Genomic DNA, 20,539 nt, shown 5'->3' on the forward strand with positions numbered 1-20,539 from the left:
TCCTTCAATGAACAATTCATCTGTTATATATATATATATATATATATATATATAACCACTAAGTCTGCAAAAAAAACCCACATAATGCATTTGCCATTCCACTAGTATCCATATTACAAAAAAATAAAATAAAAATATTTTAATTAATTTCCTTTGCTGAACAAAACAAGGAGGTATTTCAAAGGCAAGGTCATCTGAGAAAAATGTGTTTTTGTTCTTAATAACGTGAGACAGAGACAGAGTTTTATTAGAACCTCTCAATATATGCAAATAATACGCCATTCAAAAGCACAAATAAACACACGTTATGTAAATTACGGCTTTCAAGTCAGTATTCGCTGTTGGTAGAATATGCTCCCAGCACTATTGTCTGAAGTGACAGTAACCAAGGACACACCTATAGACACTGGTCACCTTTCCACACCTCTATCTATTTAAATAGACTGACAGATAAAAGGCAGGTTTGAAGGTTATGATTAGGGTGTGGGCTTTAACTTCATACTACAAAAAAAATGTCCATGCAGCCCTCACATGATGACTAGATGATAACAGCTTTTTCAGAATGTCTTACAGTACAATGCCTTAGACAAGCCCTGTCAGGACAAACCAGGTGGCTCCTTCTAGACACTAAGAATAACAGTTTGCATTCTCAACATACTAGTAAGACACTTCTGAATACATGGGAAAAACACTGTATATGCTTTTCAACCTGTAGTAGGACACTGACATTCATAAAAATGATGTTGCATTACGTCAAGTAAAATGCCCTTAAACCAAATAACAAAATACAGGTTATACTACTGGTACAAACGCCTGCCAGAATTGTGAATCAAACCCAAACAAAGTGCTTCAAATGAATGAGCTTTTCACCACAGGCAACAGCACGCGCATCTGCAACCCATCAAAAGCCAGAATGTCATTCTGCACTGTCCAGAACTTAAAGGGTTAACCCCGAAGTTTCAACACACCAGAGAAAAAAAAAAAAAGAGAGAGAGAGAGGGAGGTGTAGAGGGAAATTGAGGGTGTGTAGCACATGTGTACAGAGAGAGAGCAACAGCACGCAGGACAAAAACGCTGTCCGATACGATCAGAACACTGATACGTGACTTTTTCCAAATTATTTTCATCTTACCTTCGCTGGCTTGCTTTCTTCGCTGCATCCATCTCCACACGGCTATCAAGGTGGCCACATGCCCCAAAACCACCAGGGTTGGGAACACAGTTCCAGACGGGTTTGCCGGCATCGAGCCTGGGATGGAGTTTGTGAGCTCCGCGCACGGGAGCAAGGCTGGAGGTGAAAGGTGAGGGAGGCTATAGGAGGGGGGAGGAGGCAGGGGGGCTTTAAATGTACCCAGCAAAAAAAGTTTCTCCGAGTACGAAAGCTCTAAACGACAGCTGCCCCCCTCCTGTCCTTTTTTTTTCTTTTTTTTTCCTCCCTGTCTCTCTCTCTTTCTCAGTCCGTGACTGGTAAAAGCGTCTGAGCTTCCTCCACCTCCCACCCTCCTTTCACAACCACTCTCGCCTTGACCAATAGCTCACTGCCTGCGTACTTTTGGTTTCTGTGCTCTGTTTTAAGCACGCTCGTTCACTCCAGTTTGTTCTCTGCAGTCTTATGATTCAGAAGAGATCCTGTTTCTCTACAGTTGTTCTCTTATAATCCATTGTAGGAGCTTTTTTCCCTCTCTACTCAGGCTCGAGTCTCCGGCTCAAGTTAATAATACATAAGTGAGGTTTGTTTTTGGGAGTGCACACACTCATACATACACACACTCACTTGCCCTCAGCAGCCGATAAGAGTATACTATTACATAACGTCTACCAAGGTTTTCTGGTCTCCGATATAAATAAATAAAAATTGCACTGGATCAACACAGATAGACTATTTTGTCTTCTTTCATTAGTTTGGTGAAAATGTATAACTGTTTATAGCATATTAGAGTGATTTTTTATTTTTTTGCAGTTTCTCTCATTCATTATGTAACTGCACTGTACTTTCAGCAGAAAATGACTTCCATATGTTTTCCAGCTTCAGCAATGTGCTGTAACTTTCCATACGCCCCGGCAATTAAAAGGTTCTCATTTCCAAAAAACAGCGGGAACGCAACAAAATGCCAAGCAGACTGGCAGATGTCTTGGACTTCCTACCAACAAAGAAATGTCAAAATATTATTTAATCCTCGGCGGGAGAGAGCTATTGCTCTTGCTGAACAAACAAATTAAGGACTGAGAACATGCAGAACCAACAACACGGTTAACCACTATTACTCTTGTACTTAAAGTGCTGTGGTGAAGGATATTATTGTGAATGTTTGTTTCCAAACACATAGCTCATGGCACACCCAAAGTCATAAAACACTATGCATCTACTATCACATTAAAGTAAAGGAGCAATGTACAAAGCAATGGCATTAAAATGAAACTGCACAAGCACCGCCATTTTAAAACAGTTACAATGACCATCTTGGTGATCTATGGCCATGTGACCAAGCAACAGGGAGGGGCACAGGTGTTACAGTTCTACACTACCGAATAAAGACACCGCAAATAGAGCTGGCGACACATTAAACGGGACTCATGCTATGCATAGACGAGACGACGGAAGAGTTTAAAAGTAGAAGAGAATCCAGGTCGGGTATGTAGCTATGCAACAACCCAGAGATACCCGTCACTCACTGCTGTGGTTATAAAAACTTACACGCCAACACACACACACACACACACACACACACACACACACACACACACACACACACACACACACACACACACACACACACACACACACACACACACACACACACACACACACACACACACACAACCTAACAGGAATAATCTTCCAGGTTACTGGGAATAAAACAGTGGCATGTGAGAGAATGAGAGAGAGAGACAGATAGATAGACAGACATTAACTTAAATAGAAAGATATTAACTTGATAAGTTGCAACTTGCAAAACCACACCCATGGGCAGCTTGCACACATCTAGTTTACATGGCTGAACTGGAAACTGGGCTGATGGATAGAACCAAAATGGCGTCCTCTACAGGCCACACTCTGACCTCACTTCCTTTTAAGTGTGGTACAGTTTCACCTGCCATCCATTCCTCGAGCATTAGATGGATGGCAGGTGAGATACACAATAGAGATGGAGCAGAACACAAGCAGAACTGAATGAATTTCAAATTAAATACTTCACAGTTAACTTAAGCTTTTAAAAATCTGCAGTCACATTAAATTGCTATGAACACAAAAACAGCATTATTAGGAATAGCAGTTATTCAATATAAATTATATATGACACAAACGTCCCCTTTGAGCAAGACCCCCTGAACAAGGGTCCAATTCAATGCCCAACTTCAATTAATATGCACTTCTAATATCGGCCACAAAAATAATGAGAAAAGTTCCTCAGTTTCAACCTACCATCTGGTCGAGATCGGCAGCAACAGCAGCAGAGGTTCATGTTGAACAAGATTGGCCCTTCTATCGTTCTCAAGCAAAATACTGACAACAACTGCTAATGTAGCACATCTGACCTCAAGACATTGTATGCTGATCAAATCCAGAGGGGCGTACAGCAGTAAGAAGAGTGGGGGAAAAAAAGAGAAAAACATGGAAGGAAACAGGGAGGGAGAGAGAGAGAGAAAAAAGAAAGGGACATGGGTTTTATTCAATCCAAATGTTTTCCGATGTGGAAACTGCATCCCTGCAATGGTGGTGAAGTTCATTATACACTTAACTATATAAACGTAGCAAATGGATTTATTTCCGTACTTTTTTCAAGAAGTATATGGAAAAAAAGACTATGGTGCAAACCAGCCTATATTTAACAAAGAACTCATTGTGTAATGCCTCTGAAGTCAAAAAGCAGTGGGCCGTCCCTAAATTTGCTAGAATTAGAAAATAAATGCGAACCTCAACTACTAGGTTTGCAAATCTGCACTGCCAAACGACTGCAACTCAATTCTGCAGGGGTTTTTTGCAGTAAAACCTCAGAGTTTCAAATTCTACAAGGATCTGTAAAGTGGACGTACCAAAATAGTAAAGCCTTTAAGGAAATAAATACAGATGCAAATGGTGCTAGAATACAACTGAATTTGGGTAACTTTTAAACATATAACTGAGACCAGGTAACAACCAATTAGGAGACTCCACATCTATTTACTTTCAAGAAACGCCCATCAAGACATCTAGCAAAGAAAAAACATCAGCATGCAGATGTGTGCCAATGTAAACAGCAATAAATCAAGTGATGTATGTTTAGTTTAGAAGATAAATAGTCATAATCAAAGGTCAACATAAGAAACGAAATGACATTGGAGCAAGTTTCAGAATCAGAATCCTGTATTTAATTGTAAAAAAGGGCTTTTTATATTTTTATTTATTCCAAGTGTTCCTTTAAATATGCGAATCAAATGTTGCCTACCTTGGCCTTTCTGGATCAGATCCTCCATGAAGGATCTACCATCATCAATCTCCATTACAGCTTGTTTAAAGCAATTAGTCTGATTTACTAAACTGAAATCACTTGAAGGACGACAGCGTTTCCCTTTCGTCTCTCTGACCCCGTTTGTCTTTATTTCACTCTGCAGCCTGCGCTAAATCTGGAAATATGTTTCTTTTTGGTGAGATTGAGTTGGCAACATCTTAATGTGATCATCAAGACTACAGAAGCAAGCATGTTTCTTGCCCATTTTCAAAAGAAGGAGAGAGAGGGGGAAAAAATGAATGGACTTTAATTGGTCTCAGATCTCCCACTTCTTCTGTGTCATTTATCTGCCTGGGAAAAGGAAACTTCTGGAGCAAAAGCAGAATGGTTTGTTTTAAAATAGCGCACTGCCTCTGACTGTAAATGTGTCCCGGTCCCATGATCATTAATGAATTAAAGGTCTGTATTAACTTTAAATATAAAGTTTCTGTAGAGATATGTGAGCAGGAGGTGGCAGTATAGAGTCGGGCAGCTGTCCTCCTTATCCAGTGAGGGGGCGTAAGCTGCATCCCGTGCCATGACCTATGACCTCTTTGTGCTGTTTAAAACTGAACCAAGATGCCAGGAAAGACCTTTAAAGTTGTTAAAAAAAAACTTCACCCCTTAAAGCTCTTTAAAAAATCCTTCAAAGACATCCGTAAAGCACATATAAAAGAAACTATAGGCTAATTCTATAATGGAATGAAGTCTAAAATGGGCCAAATATGAGTGATAAATTACTTAATTAAAAATGAATAAATAATAACGGATTGTCAATGACTGCAAGGTAGGTAAAATTGAATTTTCGATTAATGAACTTTTTGAGTTTTGAGGTTTTTTAAGGCTTGTTTTACTATTTCTCTTAAAGGCAAACTTTTCCCTAACATACCCTTTAGACTTCATGAAACCCATAGAACGTATCACTCTCAGATTTCTCAGTGGGCGCCAGTCCTTCTGGACTCATAAATCGCCTGTCTGTCTGAGAGCGGCATGAGGATTCTAGCACTCATTTTGCCTCGATTATGGCGTTATCGATTCGCCACGGGCGCTTTTTTGTTTTTCAAAAAAGGCAACAAAGCAGCTTCTGTCCCTGATTCCTGGAAAATGATTTCCTTTTACAAAAAGTTAAAGCCAAAACAGTTTCCCAAAAATGTTTTTCTCTCATAAAAAGTCACTATAACATAAGAAAACAGTCAAACTTTTACTACCTTCAGAGTGCGTGAGGAAAGAGAAACAATACAGAGAGAAGAAAGACCGGACAGGCCTGCTAAGCACCTCCACGTGGGGGTCTTTGCTCTAAAAGGGCATCACAGACCTCAGAAGGTCAAATCTCAGGCATATGGACACAGCATTTCTGAGACACACTTTCCCCTCTGAGTCACTGCAGACATTCCAGCTGAACAAAGTCCTGACCCTATCCATATTAGGGCCATCTGATTTGTTCCATTGCTTGCACTAAATAATGATAGGATGGGATTTCCATGGTAATTCTGTCATCTCAACACATGTAGTCTGATATATTTGAGCTATAAACCAACAGAAATAGATGTTTTGTATGTCCTTCATTTTTCTCATAACTCTACATAGTGGTTACACATTCAGTTCTTCAGAATAGTAAAGCCTGAGGCACACATACTAAAAGAATGAATGAAAGGGAGGGATCATAATTAAACTGTAGCAACAGTGCAGCCTAACCTGTTTATCATATCATTTCTTAAACTTAAACAGGAAACTACAGCCAGTGTGTAGTACACATGGCACAGGTTTACTTTATCAGAGTAAAAATAAAGAAAAGAATAATAGTTAGGACTCAGTCATAAAACCCTGCTAATTAGTGGAATACCCTAGTTATCCTACACTCAACGGTTGGCTTTATCCATATTTGACCCAAAGATGGGTTGAAACAACCCAGCATTTTTGTATTCTGAATCAGCCATAATAGGGATGTGGCTACATGAGACGTTTTTGCTTGAGACGTATATGTCCTTTACAAGTATTTGTTTTTGTATGCATTTCTGTATACCGCAAATACAGATTGAAAAAGATATTCCATTTCCTTGTTACAGCCAATGCAGCAGAAGTTTACTTGTTAGAAACTTAAATAACCCAAACTGACTAAAGCAACAAAAATATAGTAAAAGTGCATCCATTGAGCTAAATCCACTGACGTTTATAATTAAAAAAATAATAATAATAGGATGCTATTGTCATGTCCACTACCACTTAAAATTAGACACTAATATTTACTGCAAGTATGATATAAGAAAATCTTCTCTCCACCATGGCTGTCTTCAAAATCAGACTTGGGAAGTTGAGTTTGGTGGATGGTGAAACACTGAGTGTAAACTTTTCACTGCCATGCCAGAACCAGACAATCAACACTACTGGACAGTAAGTTTAGGCCCAAGGGGTTTCTGAAAATACCTCTTGGATATTTTGGGGTATTTTTAGGAGTATCACATGCTGAAAATAAGAGACATGGTGGACAGTCGTTTCAAAGGAAACTCAATGCACCCTTTAATTTATGAACCACTGAATTAGAATGTGGTGTTTGGAAGGCCAGATTCATTAATCAACATCTTATGGTTCATTTACAGTAATAGGTCACTCAAATACAAGCATGCACCAGGAATAGAGGATGCTAATTACGACTCCTTGTATTTCAGAATGGATAATTAAATCTAATGAAAGGTAAATGGCGTGTGTGCTGAAACAACAAGTTTCACTGTTTCTCGCCTCATCTCCCTTTAGACGTCGCTATGATACGTACATACACAATCATTCGTGCTAATGGATGCTGATGGAAAATGCAGCTACACTAGTCTCTCAATGGGAGGTATAGACAATGGTGCCTATGTTTGCAGTGTCTGGCAAAATATATGAGGCATACTCCACATGTGTGGAAAGAAACATGGCTTAGAGATCACCCATAGAAAAAAAATTCATGGAAAAACAACTTGGATTTATATCGGGGTGTCTGTTTCACCTCATAACTTTTACGTTTACATACTTTGAATAATGCCTCTGTGTAAGTAGAATATGCATCTCAGAAACTGATATATATATATTATATATAGGGCATGAAGGGTAATGAGAGCTGACTTTTACCAAACCACACAAAGTGCCCTCTGGAGTTTAATGCTGGTTATATTTGCAATGATTTAAAGTGCAGAATGAAATAAACAAGGAATCCCTGACACATCCATCACCGGAGTATGACAGTAATAAATTCAATAGACATTCTTTCACGATATCAAACACAATTTTGAAATTTTCAGAGACATATCTTGTGCCTCATCTGCAACTCATGAAGAGATTATCTGTACTCCGGTTGCTCAAAAACATCTCCACTCATTAGTTGCAGCTTCACTGAAAGAGAATGAATTATCACTCACCCCTGAATCTCACACAAGGTTTAAATATGCAATATGTCTCCCATTTAAATCAGTGTTTCAAGACCTCACGTTTCACAATCTGTTCAGATTTCAAGATATTTGGCTAAAAAAATAGCACACTCCCTGCTGGAAAATGTTGTTTTGATTGATAGTGTGCTGTTATATCTCTAACCAGATAAATGCTCAAACTTCTAAACCACCAAGACCACATTAGTTGACCACCTTAACCAGCAAGAGCTTGCTGCTACAATAACTAAACAAGACCTCCTTTGTTAGCTTCACTAGAAAGACAATGCTTCAAATCTGCAGTATATGACCTGACACTAACAAAAAAAGTTTAAAATACCATGTTTTTGGAAATACACCATAACAACAATATAGTTCATCTTTAAAATACACTGTAAATACTATGATATCCCTAACGAAAAATAAGTTTATTCAAGTGTGCTATACATCTTTTAAAATAAATATAACAAAGTATACTTTCAGTCTTCTGTTTATGTACTTCTAAAAAATATACTTAAAATTGCACTTAAGTATACTGTACATGACTTTTACTGACAGAAAATTATAAAAAAAAAAAAAAAAAAGTATTTGGCCTATACTTGAACTCATTCTTTTGATTATAATAATAATACTTGAAAGTATTATTAAGTATTCTAAGTATATTTGGCTTGTAGTTGTGTTTACATTTGATTGATCTATATTGATTATATTGATTTATAAATAAAACAGGCGTTCCTAATTCTGAGTATGTGATTTTTTGTGCAGGCTATGCACTGGTAATGTACATAGGAATTTACTTCAAATCTACTTAACAGTAGTACATTGATATTAGTATACTTACTACATAATACAAATATACTTGAACTTTACTTAAGTATACTTAAAAAAAAAAAAAAACTTATTAATAAGTATACTTATTTTTTTGGAAGGGATATGAATATGACAATCATGCTATAAATCAAAGAACCATGCTTTTAGCATGATTTATGGAAAACCAGCATGCAAGTTCATGCTGGGTGGAGAACGTGATATATTTGTTGAGAAAATCTGTTTTTAAAAAAGGTTCAGTAAAATGTTGAATCAATTCCTATTGAGAAAGAGACACAAAATGAACATTTACCAAACTTTTCTCAGAAGCCAAGCCACAAGTAGTGTGCAAGTCCATCTGTAAGTCATTGCCTGACGCTGAAACTTATTTAGGGTGAAGCTGGGTAAACAAAAACCTTGTGTAGTCTGAACCCCCCCAAAGAAAGGGAGCTTAAATCACGCTGATCTGCAAAAGCCTCAACCAGGCATATCTCACCAGTCGACAGCATAAAACCATTAGACGCACTGCATACAAATAAGCCAAAGCATTTATAGCAATGAGCAGTGTGCTACTGTGCACACTTATATCCATATTCACTGAGAAATGCTGCCCTTCATTTTTGACCACACTCATTTGAGTATCTCTCAGACAGTAGCTTTCCAACACGCTATCAAACACAAAGAGCATTGAAGAGGGCTGTTCATAAAACAAACTGTATGAAAGGAGCTCATTGAAAGCCTCTGGCAGATAAAATGTTCCTAAAACTCCAGTTTCCACTTTACAACTGGCGCTTCTCACACATTCCAACGCTTAGTTTATGGGCTGGAATTTATTGCACATGGTTGTTCTCCAAACCATTCAACACACCCCTGCACTCTGACATTATGGGGCAAGTGGGAAAGAGCTCAAAAAATAGACAATGGGCATGTGAACACACAGAAACACACATTTGAATATAATAACTTTTGATGTAACATAGGCTACTACATTGTAAACTGCAAACAAAAACTCACTGGACAATCATGCAAATATGCACATATATTACCAGCCACAAGAGAAATCTTTCTTTAAAATGAAGTCTATATTTTCCAACGCAAGATGACACTGAACACATTGAGCAATGTGAAAAACTGATTTATGCTTTTGGGACTTTTCAGATGCAGTCTAAATATTTTGTATCTCACTCTTACTTACACAGCACAAATTTCATAATTAGTTATATGCCACTTTATACACCCCAGTTATCCAGCAATTATCCCCTGATAGATCCGAACAGGTGTGCCTGTTCCTCAAAGTGTATTGCATTCCAAAGCATTGCATTGCAACCATATTATATCCATAAAATAGTAACAGCTATGACACAAAACACCTGTTCATCATAACAATATGCAGCACCAATTGCAGATTGAATTTTTTTTGTGGCATAGTGACATTCTAAACTCAGCATTTGCAATGCATTCTGGGAAATTAAATGTTCAATAAGAACACTTTAGAATATCATCGGTCAAAGTCAAACAAAAGATTATTTAATGTTTTTCAAAACATTCCAACAAGGTTTTGTCTTGACAAACTTTTGGACGGTTATATGACTTTCAATTTTATCATCACATTTTTTTAAGTTAGACATAAACCTTCTTAGTATTCCTCAATCAATTCATTATAAACACTATAACAAGAAAAACTTATAATACTAAAATTATAAAAGAATGCTTGTTTTCCCATTCATTTTTGTAAAACAGTGTAAATATATTTATTCTGAACAATAAAAATGTAATCTTTGATGGCTAAATAAGTGCAATTCACCTTTATTCCACAAGGTGACAATGTCTGATAGACAATGATAAAGTGACATTTCACTCATAGTTACCGAAGGCAGAAAACAAAATAATAGAAAGTATCATCAGCAAAACTTGAAATGGCTCAGCGATTTACAGAGCAATAAAGAGACAGGAAGAGATCGTAGTGTCCAGGTAGTGTTAGATATAGATCCGGGTCACTAAAGACCCGAATATGTGATAATGATTGGCGAAACATTAGTGCATTTAAGGGTTAATTTAACTTTAAATTCAAATTGTAATTCTGAATCAAGTTTGCTCAGGAATTCAAAAGGCATTCTTAATACATTTCTGAAAGCATCACAATGGCATTTAAAACTATTTTCACAATATATCACAGCTTCTCATACTTTATTGATTAATTAAACCTGCAAAAATTAGTTTCAGTCTGAACTATTAAGGCTTCCATTAGGCTTCCCATTAGTTCAAAATTAACTTATCTAGAATAGTGTGATGACGGTGATGGGAACCTAATATAATCTAAGCGTGGGCAGGAAGAGACCCATGGCAACAGGGGAGGATGCAGGAAGGTACAGCGAATGACTAATCAGCCCAATACCCTCATGAGATGAGTCTCGAATGTGAGAGAGTGAGTCATCGATCTGAGCTCCTGCTGGGTGTGGTCCATAACCATTGACTGTTGCCACAGCAACCTAAAATGACCCATACAGACAATGAGTAATAACTGTCCAAAACAGCAGTCATGGCCAAATGAGGCATGACCACTAGCAACACTGAAAAAAAAAAAAAAAAACTGAAAAAAACCCCAGCACATATTAAGCTAGACTTCTTCCTGGAACATTTCCTGTCTCAAGAAAAGACATAAAACATTTCATCTGAATACAAAACAGAATAGAAACTGCTGAATAATGTTTGCTGGATCTAAATAATGCCAGCTTCAAAGCTTATTTATGAGCAAATTCTCCTATTGGCAAGCTGATGGAGTAATTTATGGTTTGGCAACATTTCTGTCCGATTGCATTTTTAGATTTTCCAGCAATCTAATTGAAATATTATTTCAATTAGTGACATTGCTGAGTCATATCATTTAATATATCATTTAGCATTTTCAGCATTTAAAACAGGTAGTGCATTAATTCTGATCTGATTCTGGCACAAACAAAAGTAACAATTTTATTTATACAAACCCCTAATCTTAAAGGGATAGTTCACCCAAAAATGACAATACTGTCACCATTTTATCAAACTCAAGCTGTTCCAAACCTGTATGAATTTCTTTCTTCTGCTGAATAAATACTATGGATCAATGGGGCCCACCAACTGTTGGTTAAACATATTCTTCAAAATATCTTCTTGAAGAAACAGATTCATACAAGTCTGTAACAACTTGAGGGTGAGTAGATGACAGAATTGTCATTTTTGGGTCATTTTCGACTGTGCAGTTCATCTTGTGCAACAGACATGAAAGATACATCAAATCATACAGCTTCTGAAAAGAGGTACTTTTCAAAAGATCAGACTTTTGATGTTTGCCTAGCAAACCATAAAACATGCCAAAAAAGAATCCCATAGGGATAACATTAGAGGACTTTGGGATAGGCTTGTCTGCCCGGTAAGAAACCACCAAGCAATCATCAAACCATGCCCTAGCAACCACCCACAACATCCTAGCAACCACTCACAACACTGCGAGTTTTGCACAGGCCTAAAGTTTCTTCGGAAAACGTAAAAATGTGATTGTGAAAACGATATTTCCTCAACCAATTACTTCCAATCTAGGTCCCCCGATTTAGAACTGCAGTTTATTTTTGGCGCTTAAACGGTTTGCTGTACATAGAAACTTCATCCTTGATATGAATATGGGGGAGTTCAGTCAGCAGCTCAACAGCTTTACAGGTGCCATGGCAATGTGAATAACTGTATTACGTTACCACATTACTCACGCTGGAGCCTTAGAGATATCTTTAAGAAAATACGATACCCCTGACACCAGAAACTTCAAGTAGCTCTGAATGAAACGATGCAAAATCCATAGAAACACAATATGTGCCCTTTGGCGGTGACAGGACTCAAGAAACATTAATAACACACAGGCCATTTGGTTACTTGGGTGTGGTTTTGGGGGAAATGCATCACCAAAAGGCCAATTCACTTCCCTAAACTTTACCACCATAACACCCTGGCAAACAGGAAACTTAGAAGCATGTGATCAGATGTCAAAGCAACATGTAAAACCATGTGCGAACATGCAATGTGCTGTTCTGCCAGTCAGAAATACAATATATACATAACATATGTGACTCTCACAAAACACTTTTTAATCATCAAGATTAAATGCATTTTGCATACGTGCACAAGTGCATAAATTAGGCACAGGCGTAATAGTTAATATTATGCTTGTTGAATCACAAAGAGGATCCTGGCTGAGTCAGATTGACTCCGCAGATGTGGTGAGGTCCTCAGCCACGCAATTTCACGAAGACTGCACTATTATGTGGTACCACGTTACCTTCCAGACCAGACTTGGCACTGTCACAGAGCCCTCGGCTTAGTAATTTAACTGCCAATTGAGCTGAATGTCAGTTATATAACAAAATCATGAAGAATTAAAAGCATATGTCCAAGAGAAGTCTAACATTTCCAGCCAAAGTGTCCAAAGGCGCCACAGGAGATGTTTCTGAAAGAGATGTTTACTTATTTTCATTTTCTTTTTATGAAAAGCAGGCTTCAGACAGACTTATTGGTTGTCTTGTAAACGTGATATCCTGTCATACATTTTCATGGTACAATACCATTCAAAAGTTTGGGGTCAATAAATTTTTTATTTAAGTAATACTTTTATTCAGCAATATGTATTAGGCTAAGTATTTCAATTGTTTAAAAGTGACAGAAATATAAATATTTCAAAAAAATGCTTTTCTTTTTAACTTTCTATTTTTCAGAATCCTGAGAAAAATCACTTTTAATTTCCACATTAATATGAAGCAGCACAACTGTTTTCAACATTGACAACAATAATACAAAAAAATAATCTTGAGCCACAAATCAGCAAATTAGAATGATTTCTGAAGGATCGTGCGATGCTGAAGACTGGAGTAATGATGCTGATAACTCTGCTTTGATAAACATGAATAAATTACATTTCAAAATATATTAAAACAGAAAAACGTTATTTTTAAATTGTAATAACGTCACAATATTGCAACTTTTACTGTTTGTATCTAATAACTGCAGCCTTTGTGAGCATAAACAAAAAATCTTAAAGACCAACTTTTCAATGCTAGTGTATATTTTTACGTTTTTATTTAAGAATAATCGTCCACTTCAGGCCTTCAAAAAAGGTAGGTACTTCAAAGAATACCAGAATACCAAGAATCCTATTTGTTGCTTTATAATCAGTAATGTTTTTAAGTCATGTGACTTTAAAAGGTTAAAGTTACCCATGTTTTTCTCTTAACACTCCTTTGAGAGGGCTGAACTAACATCACACCAGATGACCAGATGCTTGACATTTGATGCTAAACGTCTTCTTGTCAAATGTCTTGGCTCCTGTTAAACATTCCCTTCCTTACCAGAGACAGACAAGCTTCACACACCTACGGCTTGAAGAGGAACAGCAACTTACCTGAAAAACAAGAAAAGGGAGAAAACATTAGCAACATTCATGGTTTACACATTTGCAGCCTACAAGGCTAAATGCTCCCACCCTCAAAATAGTTCTTAGGTGTTAGCTTGAGTGCTGACGTAGTAACTGACGCCTGTTTTTATGGGAAAAGTTGTTAAAGACATCAGACAGGACCTAGCTCCGCCAATGTGCTAGCCATTAAAAACAGGCAAGGAAGAGAATGTAGCTGAAACAAAAGAAAATGAAGCTCAGGAAACAGCAGGCATGGCACAAAAGGTTCCCTTGCAGGATGGTGGTTCACTTTACAACATTAACCCTCGATTAGACACAATAAACCCCCCACTGGGCCACAGCTGCACCCTAGAACTGTACATCAGATGCAGGAGCTCCATGTTATTATCTTTGTGAGAGCACCACCTACTGGACACTGCAGGTATGAAATCACAATGTTTTTGTAGTTGCTGTTATCTAAACCGAATACAACTTCTGAAGCAAGCTGAAAATATCTTGCCGGTATGGACCAGGATCAGCAAAAATCATTGTTTACAGCCCTTTATAGCCTACAAAACACTTTAATACTGAGGAGAATGCTGACAAAGGTCTCCATCACGAGGCTGCCTCTCCAAACACTCCGTTTCATCAGTAACAGTGCTTATAAATGTAGTTTATTGCAACTGGCTGGGGTTTAAATGAGAGATGGGATGCATTAGAAGAAGAGTTTAATTATAGGCACAATTATCTGGTATGAGAGAAGAGCAAAGAAAAGATTTGATTAATCAGTTATTAGATGTAAATGAAGACTTGACTGTGGAAACATACAGGCAGTGTTGGATCAACAGACTTAAAAGGAATCATTTTTATTTATCCTTGCGCGTTTCAAATTTATATGACTTACTTTCTCCTGCGGAATGTGAAAGATATTTTTAATACATTTACAATGAATGGGAAGTGGCTCTTTAAAAAAAGGACCCAAAAGCACCATGAATATACGTGTCCTAAATTTGAAGCATTCTGAATTTACTAATAGAATAGAATAAAATTTAAGATGAGATTTACTTAAAAGCTTCTCCTCCATTGGACTGTTAACCGCTGTGTTCATTTAGTGCGTTGTGAGTTGAACTCAAGAACTTGATCAATCACCACCATTCATAAACAAATTATTCAAAATTATTAGATTGAATAAAATTATATAGATTGAATGATTCATCAAACAGATTCTGTTTCACAGAAGAAAAAAAAGTAATTTGAGATTGGAAAAAGGTGATGGTCAGACCGAATTTTCATTTTTGGGTGAACTATTCCTTCTAGCCTGGGTTTCCCCATGCTGCCTTGCTTGCAGTGCGATTTTATTCACGCTGCTAGGCAGCCTGGACACCATGGACCAGATTTTCCCCTGAAAAAGGGAACCAATCACAGAACGGGGAGGGATCAGCAAGACGATGACGACACCGAAGCAGTTTGTTTATATCTATGGATCCAACATGGCATCAGACTCGACGTTACCTTCTACCCTCATGTTTATCTTGCACAAACGGTAATATTCGCTAAACGCCATCGTGTACAAATAAATCTTTGACCTATCGTCTTTTTCCTCGTCGAATTTCTGTCGCTCTACATACGTACGTCATCTGGTATAATTGAAACGATTGGCTATGAGCTACGTACAGGCGCATTTGATAGACATTCATAGCGCCCAATAAACGGCTCTGGGCATTCGTAAACCACGCCTCAAATACGAGAAAATGAACATGTGGTTCCCAGACCAAGTCTCAAATGAGACTTGGTCTGACGTTAGCCAGGCTATATTCCTTCAATAAAACCCCACAAAATATTTCAAGCATAATTTGTATTGAAAATAATAATTTTCCTGCATTAAGCAGGTAAATCACTAGAAATAAACAGAATGTAAGATGATTAAGGGTATGTCTAAACAGCAAGGATGGAATGGAAAAATGGAAAAGTTTTTCCTTTGCTTTTTTAAAGTTTCGCGTACAGGCGACAACGTTGTCAAATCAATCCCTGTTCACACAGATTAGCTAAAAACGCTGTAAAAAAAATCGTAAAAAATAATACTGAGGAGAATACTGACGTGCGCATGCCAGGCCAGTAGATGGCGATGTCATTTAGTTGTTTTGGTTGTCAAGTACTTGCGCGTGCTATAGACCTTATGCGCCAGAGAGCCAGAGAAACGAGGGCGCCGCCATCTTTAGAATATTGTCTTTTAACTTCCGTTTTGCGGTCGCTCTGTATATTTCTATGGCATTGCTGTCCAGGAGTAATTAGCTTTTGAAGTGGATTTACTTAATGTAAAGTTAGCGAAAGTTATCATGAGGGCTATAATGTTTAAAGCAGATGACTAAACAAATGTCAGTCGACCGGGAAGATTTTTAAACGAGCCGCTCATTAATAAACACGCAAAATCGCAGTGAAAATACAGACCGGAAGTCAAAAGACAACGAGCGGAGCGCTGAAAAGGGACGGGGCTACATAAGGTCTATAGACTGAACACGTAATACGCGTGAGCATGACGTCATGGTTTTTTGTGTAGTTTATACAGAGATGATAACGGTATTGTTTTCAAAAACTTGAACTTTGAAACCTGTTTTCAAAAGTTTGTTTTCAGGCCCCCAAAACAACGCTGTCGAGTAAATGAGAGGCCAAAACGCATAGCGTTTTTTGAAGTCATCTAAAGATTATAAATATATTTGACATCAAAATACTTGAACATGTCAATTCTGGCCATTGTGTACTAATTACACTTATCTGATGTTACAATTTCATGTTCACTAAACTAAACAAATTGCACAGTGCCTGAGATGTGGCACAGCAGGGTGGGGTCTCAGAGAATAGAATAGACTGGAAGGGCTGATGACATCATTATTAATTCCATCAACTCCTCTACTTCAGCCTCCACTAGTTTCTCAGATTTTTTTGTAGTCCATAAGCTATATAAGCTCTCTATGGTATTTCTCCTTCCTAAAGCAGAATAAAAGGCAGACTAAGGCCAGCTGCAGAATAAATCAATATTTACACTGCCTGATCAGGGTTGGATCTTTCCACATTAAATTACACGCCCATCAGGCACAAAATTATCAGTACCAATAGCATTTAGCTATTGTTCTTGTTAATTAATGAAAAAAGGGAATGTGCTAATCCCTATTTGCATATTTTACACTTCCCAACAAAATAAGTGTTAAGACACACCAGGACTATATTACATCCATTTTCAAATAACACATTTGGTAAGAAATAATATGTGAAAGTGAAACAACAAAATAGCAAAGGAAAGAAAGTGAAAGAGTAACATCTAAAACTACACATTTTAGCAGTTCATTGTGTAGTAAAATAGTGGGGAAAATTGAGAAAATTCCTGAATGCCAAGCAGTTCTGAATGTCCTTGCATGGCCTGCCCTGTACACACACACACACACACACACACAACATCCTGAAACTATTATCTCCACACCCACGCGACTACAAAAAAATGCATATATTTCAAGAAAGAAACAAGAAGAAAGCATTATTGTGTCTGACAGATTAAAGTAAAAGTGCTTTGATGAACACATTTTCATGTTTGTATGCATGTAAAAACGTGAAAATGGGCAGAGAGCCTAAACACAATGTATAAATGCCATCCCCTACACAACCTTTCACTGAAGAGGCCTAGAAGAAGCCATAATTTACTATCTAAACTATTTCCCTGAAACACATCAATTCAACCTGTTAACTCTTTGTATAACTGACACAAGATCATTTGATCTCTAGGTTCAACAAGATTCCTGCATCAGGCATGTTGTCTCTATGGTGCAGTGGTAAAAGGAAACCATTTAACAGACATGAAAAGCTTTTCTGAAACAAAAGAGAAGGTAGAAAAGCCAAAAGCTCATTAAAAGGGAATCTGGGTCTGAATCCAGTGCAGTATTAAGCTGAGGCAAATCAGGGGGAAAACAGCAGCATTTGGCTGGTCACTGACTGGGCACAGCGAAAACGGCAATGCCAACAAATGCCTTCAACTGATATAAATACAAATCTCATTAGTCTTTAGTTAGCTACTTTGGACAAAAACAATTTCAGATTTATATACTTTAATATACTTACTGCCTTTTTACTGGCTCAGAAATGATCAATATTTTAACTGCATGATTTTTTTATATTAGTTAATATTCATTTACTGTTTACATTACCGTTTAACGTTAGCGGTCGGTAAGAAAGAAGTCCCGTTTGCTCACCAGGGCTTCATTTATTTGTTTAAAAATATTTTTTGTGGAAACTGTGATACATTTTGATTAATTGTTGAATAGAACGTTCAGCAGCATTTACTTGGAATATAAATCTTTTGTAACATTATAAATGTCTTTACTGACACGTAGGATCAATTTAATTTATCCTTGTTGAATAAAAATATTAATTGCGTTCCAATAAAAATTTACGATAACACTTTAGTTTATGGTCCATTTCTCACTATTAACTAGTTCGCTTATAAGCATGCATGGATATTGGATATTTATTAGTACTTATAAAGCACATATTAATGCCTTATTCTGCATGACCATATTCAACATCCCTTAATCCTACCCAATACCTAAAATACTTTACTAACTATTAATAAGCTGTAATTAGGAGTTTACTGAGGCAAAAGTGGTAGTTAATAGTGAGAATTGGACCCTAATCTAAAATGTAACCAAATTTACCAACCCTACATTGTGTTTAATTAGTGTGTGTGTTTCTATAAACCATAAATATACTGTATTCTCTTATAAAGCCATTATTTCTATGATCAAAACCTCTAGAGCTAAACTACAAGCATTCCCTCCAGCAGGCAGTAGCTTTCACTGCCATTGATATTCCTGACAGGTAGATCACACCCAACTCTGCTTTAAGGCTGCCAAGAGTGTGTCCAGCAGAAAGTGACCCCTCAATGAAGTGGGTAAGTAGGGGTAGAGGCCTGTCAGGAGTGTTTGATGGGAGAGAAGCCTTTGTCTACTCTGACAATTGGGAAAACATTCACTCTGGTCACAACAGTTGAAGGCTTTTTGGATACTTAGCAGCTCCATTGAAAAACACTCAAGCTACAGTCAGTGATTCATCATAATAGACACATTTAGATCACAAATAACTCCGATTTGGACTGAATAACATTTTCAGACAGGTTTTAAAGTAGGATAAGGAGATAAACTAAATAATGAAAAAGAAAAAGAATGTGAACTATCAAGCCACAAATAACAATAACTGGAAATGTTGATGTTTCCATAGTATTTCAAAACTTCCTACACAGTTTTTTTAATTTTTTTTTTTAAGTAAGCTCTAGAAATGTTTATTATGAACTCCCTTAACTTACTGACATCGGCTAGGATAATATATTAACACATGACAACCCACATTTACATGTCAACAACACATATAGTCACCAGAAATGTGGCTGGTCGCAGTGAAGGTGAAATAGGTTATATTATTCTATTATTTCTAAACACCAGAAGAACAACTTATATAAGAAAAATGTGGTTAAGCCAACCACTTATATGTGTAGAAGAGCAAGTCATGAGAGTCATAGTGCATAGTAGTTTGAATTTGGAAAGAATAAATAAAATAAAATAAAATAAAATAAAATAAAATAAAATAAAATAAAATAAAATAAAATAAAATAAAATAAAATAAAATAAAATAAAATAAAATAAAATAAAATAAAATAAAATAATGACCTGAGAGGGAAAAATGTTTAAAACTTTTTTAAATCTGCAACTTACAAATAAAACCAGTACAAATACTTATATGGACGTATTAATTACGTGTAATAATTGAGCTGAGAATCAAACTAAAAGTTTTTGCCATCTAGTTGACAGGTTTAGCATGGCTCTGGTATTGAGTTATGACTCAGCACATCTGCATTGCGAGTCAATATCTGCTCTAATCCATCAACTGAACTTTTTCTAAACAAATGACAAACCACAAAAGGTGCTAATGTTTGGACTCACGTAGCATCCAAATTTAACAAGGACCACTTTAACCAAGTGACAGAGCAACAAAAAAAACGTCCAGTTCCTTTCAGCACCATGGCACAGAAACAATCACTAAAATCTGCTGCATGCTCAAAAGCACATTTGCCCAATTAATCTCCAGGCATTTAGTGTTGCTCTATTTTCATGCTCCGATAGACAGACTCTTGGATATCTGCACTCAGCATTTTTCAGCCCAAGCCCAACCGGAGGAAGACCCAGGATGCTTTAGCTACAAAAATATCATTACATAATCAATTTTGATTGAAATAAGACATCTATCCAATGAAAACACTCAGAGCTGTGTGCTATGAGAGCCAACTTCCTGGTCCGCATGTCATTACACACGCCGTACACTACAGGCAGCTCTATAACGGGAACGGGGGTACCCAGGCCATGCACTGGCTGTTACCGTGGTGATGCGGCAGTCAGCGCACCCGAACATGC

The 20,539-nt window shown here is 37.1% G+C and overlaps 2 protein-coding genes across 5 annotated transcripts in view; both read right to left on the reverse strand.

The window, feature by feature from the left end:
• The window catches only part of pleca (plectin a), a 94,094-nt gene that overhangs the window by 58,337 nt on the left and 15,218 nt on the right, over nt 1–20,539 (reverse strand). Inside the window, exon 1 of one of the 4 annotated variants that reach the window (XM_082185640.1) lies at nt 3,425–3,576. The exons of 2 other annotated variants lie outside the window; for them this stretch is intronic. In XM_082185640.1, the coding sequence (XP_082041766.1) occupies nt 3,425–3,464 (40 nt within the window). In that variant the 5' untranslated portion in view covers nt 3,465–3,576. Of the gene's footprint in view, nt 1–1,132; nt 2,690–3,424; nt 3,577–20,539 lie in introns of those variants that run through there. One more of the 4 variants, XM_082185637.1, reaches the window with a different exon arrangement.
• Nucleotides 11,582–20,539, reverse strand: part of LOC309510767 (uncharacterized protein) — a 44,348-nt gene continuing 35,390 nt past the window's right edge. Inside the window, exon 5 of the mRNA XM_082185650.1 lies at nt 11,582–14,099. Coding sequence (XP_082041776.1) covers nt 14,071–14,099 — 29 coding nt within the window. The 3' untranslated portion in view covers nt 11,582–14,070. The remainder of the gene's footprint in view (nt 14,100–20,539) is intronic.

Source organism: Leuciscus leuciscus (genome assembly GCF_965113295.1).
Source record: "Leuciscus leuciscus genome assembly, chromosome: 12".
Taxonomy (NCBI): domain Eukaryota; kingdom Metazoa; phylum Chordata; class Actinopteri; order Cypriniformes; family Leuciscidae; genus Leuciscus; species Leuciscus leuciscus.